The sequence below is a fragment of the Condylura cristata genome, unplaced genomic scaffold (genome assembly GCF_000260355.1).
Source record: "Condylura cristata isolate star-nosed mole 26May11 unplaced genomic scaffold, ConCri1.0 scaffold00023, whole genome shotgun sequence".
NCBI classification, from domain to species: domain Eukaryota; kingdom Metazoa; phylum Chordata; class Mammalia; order Eulipotyphla; family Talpidae; genus Condylura; species Condylura cristata.
In genome coordinates this window covers 26912765-26919711 of record NW_004567124.1, presented here as the reverse complement: position 1 = coordinate 26919711, position 6947 = coordinate 26912765, and the positions used below count along the sequence as shown (strand labels likewise).

Sequence of the window (6947 nt, the reverse complement as noted above, 5' to 3'; positions counted from 1 at the left end):
CCCTGCACTTCTGGCTTGTACCCCAGTTCTGTATGAATAAATAAATCTTTTTTAAAAAATGGACATTATAAACTAGTAAAGGGATCAAAGCAAAAGAAAGACATAATGATAATTAATATATATGCACCTAACATAGCAGTCCCAGTATATAAAGCAAATGTTAACAGATCTAAAGAGACTGATAGCAATACAACACTCTACTTACAAGAATGCACAGATCAACCAGACATAAAATCAACAAAGAAACAGCAACCTTAAGTGGCAAAAGATATGGACTTAAATACTTAGGAGTGCTTTCTACCTCAAAACAGCAGAGAACATATTCAAGTGTTCATAGAACATTCTCAAGAACATACCATTTGTTGGGACATAAAATAAGCCTCAATAAATTAATAAAGATTGAAAGCATATCAAGCTTTTTTTAATCATTATGGTATAAAAAAACTAAAAGGAGGAGAACTAAATTAAAATCTGTGGAGAGCAAACAACATCCTATGAGAAATCATTAAGTCAGTCAGGAAATCAAAGGTGAAATCAAAAACTACATAGAGAAGATTTATCATAGCCTATAAAATAGAACAAAAGCAATACTACTAATACTAATAGAACTAAAGCAATACTAAGCAACACAGTCCATAAAGTCTGCATTACCCTGATTACATAGCAGACAAGGACAGTAAAAAAAGAATTTTTTTTTTAAAACCCTGTCAACCAATAGACTCTGATGAACATACATAGATGTGAAAGTTAGAGCAGTGCAGAAAACAGGAACCACATATGGAAAATAAAAACTTACACCTAAAAGAACTGGAAAGAAGAAGAAAAGCCAGACCAAAAGTGAATAGGAAGCAGGAAATAACAAAAATTAAAGCAAAAATTAAGCATCTAAGACTCAAAAAGAAAGAAGATCAATGAAACCAAGAGGTGGTTCTTAAAAAGCTTAATGTAAAAAGCAAACCTTATTTAGTAGTCAGATATGCAAAGAATAGAGAGAAAACAAAAATAAAATCAGAACTGAAAGAAGAAAAGTTATAGCAGATACTAGAGAAACATAAAGGATTATAAGAGAGTATTCTGAATAATTACATGGCAACAAACTGGGCAATTTCAAACATGAAAAAATTCTTAGAAACATAAAACATTCCACGACTAAATCAGGAAGAAAAAAAAAATCTTGAACAGAACCACCCTGAGTAAGAAAATTGAAACAGTAATCAAAAACATCCCCAGAAACAAAAGAGCAGGACTATACTTCATTAGTAAATTCTACTCAAACTTTCAAAGAATTAGTATTTCTCCTTCTCAAGTTTATCCATAAATTGAAAAGGAGGGAAAATTTCCCAACACAGTCCATAAAGTCTGCATTACCCTGATTACATAGCAGACAAGGACAGTAAAAAAAGAATTTTTTTTAAAACCCTGTCAACCAATAGACTCTGACGAACATACATAGATGTGAAAATCCTTAACAAAACACTAGCAAACTAAATACAACAATACATTAAAAGAACTCATACTATAAGTAAGTGGAATTTAGTTCAGGGATGCAAAGATATTTCAGTATATACAAGCCAATAAACACACTCTGCCACATAAACAAAAGAACAGAGTTCATGAGACTATCTCTAAACACACAGAAAATACACTTGACAAGCTACAACATTCTTTTACAATAAAAGCCCTCAACAAAATTGGGAGAGAAGGAATCTCAACATAATAAAGGCAACATATGACAAACCCACAGACAATATCATGCTCAATGGTGGGGGAGGGGGAGGAGTTTTTCCTCTAAGATCAAGAACAAGATAAGACTGTCTACTCTCACCACTACTATACAATATAGTGTTATATAGTGTTGGAAGTCTTAGCAAAAGCAAATAGACAAGGATATAAAAGTTATCCAAATGGGAAAGGAATAACCTGTTACTATCTGCATAGACATTATAATAGATTATTAAATAATGCCAAAGACTCCAGTGAAAGACATTATAAATAATAGAGTTAGGTGGCCCCTTACAAATAAATATACAAAAATGATTATGTTTCTATGTAGCAAAAAAGAGAAATAAGAAAAATAATCCAATTTATAATCACAGCATAAAGAATTAAATACCTTGGAATAAATTTAACTCACGGCTTGATAACTCATACAAAAAGTATGCCTCGGTTTCTATTATTTCTACTTAGCTAATAGAAACATGTAATAATAATATTTTAACTATCATCTATAATTATCATTACTCAGTCTCCTAGTGATTATCCTACCTGAACATTCAGGGTTTGTCTGATGTTGAACCGTATTCAGATCTTCATCTGACCCTTCTTCAAGAACTTTTACTTTCTCATTATAGTTTTCCTCTTCATCATCATTTTTGTTTCTATAATCTTCTGCATTACTGATTTCTGAGTGACCTTCTTTACTAGAGCTCATCTTGACTGTAGTATCAACCTAAAAGTTATTTCCAAAGAAACATTTTTTTAAGTGTGTTTTATACTGATTCAAAAAGACACCTGCATCCCAATGTTTACTGCTGCTTTATTTACAATCAGAAAGACAGAGAATCAACTCAAATGCCCAAAAGTAGATGACCGGATTAAAAAGATGTGGTACATATACATAGTGGAATATTACTCAGCAATCAAAAATATAAAGTCATGCCTTTTGCAGCAACATGGATGGAGCTGGAAGGGATCATCATGCTCAGTGAAATAAGCCATAAAGAAAAAAGAAAAATACCGGATGGCTTCACTCATAGCAGGAGTATAAAAGGGGGAAGGGAAAATAATAATGAACAACTATATACCAGAGACATTTTATGGGGGTGAAGTGAGGAATGGGAGAGGGGGAAAGTGCACACGACTATGGGTACGGCATACGGGTGACTTAGTGATGGGAAGCCCACAGGGATTACAACTGAGAAGGAAAAAGGCACAAAATGATGTAAAAATAAACTTATAATTTAAAAATAAATTTTAAAAATTAGCAAATAAAAAGTTTTTTAAAAGCTAAGTTTTAGATTATTTTAACACTAATGGAAATATTTGTGGGGCATGCACATATATACATGCATATATAAGCAACAAAGTATTGTAAAATATATACTTTAATTAATTATAGCTTAGCTGTAAGATTAGATTTATTTTTCATTTAAATATTTTTTCATCATTGTTCACTTTTGTACAATGTTTGATTTTTCCTTTCAGGTGTACTCCCCATAAAATTCCCACCACCAACTCATCCATGAAGCATCACCATAATCTCTTGTGCTCTCCCTGCCTGTTTTGATCCTTCTCCATTCTCCTCCCCTGCAGAATATATCTGGTTCATAGTTTGCCTGCTAGTTTGCTTTTTTTCTTTTCCTGATCCCTTGTTTGGTTCCCCTGTATTCCTCCTATAAAACCAAATCATCTGATATTTTACTTTTTTCCATCTACCTTATTTCACTAAGCATAATCCCTTCCATCTCCATCTAGGTTGCTGCAAATGGCATGAGTTTATCTTTTTTGATCACTGAGTAGTATTCCATTGTGTATATACCACATCTTCATGACCCAGTCATCTGTTTGGGGGCATTTAGATTTTTTTTTTAAGATTTATTTATTTATTCATATAGAACTGAGGTACAGGCCAGGAGTGCAGGTGTAGTGAGAGGATTCATGAGAGACAAGAGTGGAGAGCAGAACAGGCAGATCGAAGAAGTACACTGCTGAGTGGTGATCCACGCCATGTGGACCACCTCCTGGAGGGGGACTGAACTTGCACTGAAGCAGCTGCAGCTCGCTTGCAGTGCTGTGTTTTAATCAACTGTGCCACCGTGGAGGGCCAGCATTTAGATTTTTTCCATATCTTAGCTATTATAAATAGTGCTGCAATAACCATAGGAATGCAGGTTTCCTTTCAAATTAATTTTTTTGTGTCCTTTGGGGAAGCTACTAAAAGTGGTATTGCTGGGGTCATACAGTAGCTTCATTTTTAGTAGTTTAAGCATCCTCCAAACAGATTTCTTAAGTGGTTGGACAAGTTTGCATTACCACCAGCAGTGAAAGAGAATTCGTTTTTCTCCACATCCTTGCCAGCATTTGTTGTTGCTGTTTTTTTTTAAATATGTGTGAAGTGGTATCTCGTTGTGGTTTGTTTTTTATTTCCCTGATTATAGGTGATGTTGAACAATTTTTCATATACCTGTTTGCCATTTGCGTTTCTTCTTTGGAGATGTATTTTTTTAACTTTTCTGTCCATATTTTGGCTGGATTGTTTGCTTTTATTAAATTGCATGAGCTTTCTGTAGATATTTGAAATCAGTCCCTTATCTGTTTTATGAAGTGCAAATATAGTCACCCAATCAGTTGGGTGTCTCTTTGTTTTGGTTATTGTCTCTTTTACTACACAGAGCTTTTTAGTTTGATGTAGTCAAAACTATTTACCTTTTCCTTCACTTTCTATGCTCCTGCAGTCCTTGAAGATGTTTCTAAAGTGTATGTCATAGAGTGTTTTACCTGTTTTCTTCTATATATTTGATGGTTTCAGGTTATCTGTTCAAGTCTTTTATCCATTTTAAGTTGGTTTTGTGTATACCATGAGGTAGTGGTTTAGTTTCAATTGTTTTGCATGTGGTAGTCCAGTTTTCCCAACACCATTTATTAAACAGACTATCCTTGCTCCATTGCATAATCTCTGACATTGTCCCATGTCAGAGATTAGATGTCCATATATGTGTAGCTTTATTTCTGGGTTTTCAACTTGATTCCATTGGTCTATGTATCTGTTTTTGTTCTAGTATCATGCTGTTTTAATTATTATGTTTTTATAGTGTGGGATTAGATTAACACCATTTTTACCAAAAAGAGATGCCCCATTCTCCAATTATTTCAATAATAATGGAGAGGTTTAAAAATCAGTTCTGAAGAGAACCACTCTCTAGAAGGCTTAGGGATAGGGATTGATGCTCCCTGAGCCAATGCTCACAGAGTCAAAGCACAAGAGCTGGTCCAATCACCACTAGCTACACGTGTGGCCACTGAACAGCTAAAAAGTAAATGATCTGAAATAAGATGTGCTTCTGCTCCCCGCTCTGTCTCTGGTGAATCCTCTCACCCACCGCATTTCTGGCCTGTACCCCAGTTCTGTATGAGTGAATAAATAAATCTTTTAAAAAAAAAGGTTATTTATTTATGCACACAGAACTGGGGTACAGGCGAGAGGTGCAGGGGAGGTGAGAGGGGATTCACCAGAGACAGAGTGGAGCGCAGAACAGGGTGACTGACAAGTACACTGCTGAGGGGAGCAGCTGGCAGGTCAGGAGAGGTCTGCTTCCCCACATGAATCACCTCCAGGGTCGGGGATCGAACTCCCACTGAAGCAGCTGCAGCTTGCTTACAGTGCTGCACTTAACCTGTAGCACCACCAAGGAGGGCCCCCAAATGATTATTTTTATGTTACAATTCTTCTGTTTCACTTTGGTTTCACTTTACATTTACTTTATCTTTTAAAACCCTAGTACTATTTTATTTTTTAAAACCCTAGTTTGGTACAGCTGTGTTTTCCTGAAAGAGAAAAGACTTGCATGGCTGGATCATCTGATCAAGAATAAAACCTGGAACAGAGAGCCCTGAGAGCTACATATTGCAATGACAGTCACAAGAGAAGTGAAAGCAGCCCGGGGAGAAGCAAAATCAGGGAAAGTGAGTCATTTCTCAGAGGAGTACCTTTTCTTCCCCAAGAAGCAACTGTCCTGCCTTCCCTCTGGACTTAGTCTTTGGAAAGGTTTGTGTTCTTTCTATGCCCGTATGGCGAATTCTCAGCCACTGTAATCTGTGCCCCTTGTAAATCTCCAGGATAGAAATGGGTAGCACTAAAAATTAAACTGCCACAGATACAGACTGCAGGAACATATCTGTTCATCTGAACTAGAACAAAAAGTCTAGGGGCACTGAGATAAGTTGGTGGTGTAACAGTCATAGCCACCATTTATTGAGCAATTAAGATATTAAGTACACACACATTTCCATTTACTTGTCACAATGACGTTGTGGTATAGGTAATATAACCAAACTGAAGAGAGAACAACACAAATAAAGTATTTTAGGACAAAACTAATGGAGGTCCAATTTATAAGTAAGTAAAACAATGCCTACTCTATATAATTTTAAAGATGAAGCCAAAAATAAAAATAAACAAAGGCAAAGAACCCATTTCACAATTTTACCCATTGCTCTCCAGCCTAGCTGGCTGTCAACTATCTTTCTCATCCTATTGTCCACCAGCCATTCTAAGTTGAACCCCCCTGTTCTGTACCTTGTACATAAAATGTATAATTTCCCTTTATTCTTCATTCTCAATGCTAAATTCCACCACCATTGTTTTATTGCTCTGTGTCCCCTACTCTGTATCTCTGTTAGTCCCAAGAAAGTTAAAGACCCTTTAAAAAACCTTACTAACAATTAGATTATAACCACTGACTTTCAAGAAAAATAACCATAACCAATAATAAACCAATTTTCAGAGTAAGAAATATTACTACAGAAATTTTATTAAAATGCTAGCTTTTTAAACATATTTTCTACAACATAGAAATCTTTCATTAGAAATCTATTTCTAAAAATTTGAGCACAACTTTAATAAAATTCCAGGACCTATTGCTCAGACCATATATACACATTGAATCATTTGCAATCAGCAGTCAGCATACAATATATCTGTGGTTCTACTAGCCTACTGATTTTTTTCATGAACTTAGCACAAATCAAACTTCTAGGAGGCTTTACTTTTGATAAAAATATTAAGGCCCTGGTAGCTAGCAATGACCAATAGTCTAGTGGGCTCAAGTAAAAGCTGATTTGAAGTGATTGCTAATATCTTTTTTTACAAAGTCCTGAATGAAGTTAATATTAATCTATGTATTAAAATACATGTGTCCATACAATAAAGTTGTTACTTTTTAAAAAAT

The 6947-nt window shown here is 35.0% G+C and overlaps 1 protein-coding gene across 1 annotated transcript in view; it reads right to left on the bottom strand.

Annotated features, from left to right (window-relative positions):
• Positions 1 to 6947, bottom strand: part of FSIP1 (fibrous sheath interacting protein 1) — a 178382-nt gene that overhangs the window by 163691 nt on the left and 7744 nt on the right. The window contains exons 3-4 of the mRNA XM_004687565.2: positions 6049 to 6052; positions 2266 to 2449 (exon numbers count right to left, since the gene is read on the bottom strand). Of these exons, the coding sequence (XP_004687622.1) occupies positions 2266 to 2449; positions 6049 to 6052 (188 nt within the window). The remainder of the gene's footprint in view (positions 1 to 2265; positions 2450 to 6048; positions 6053 to 6947) is intronic.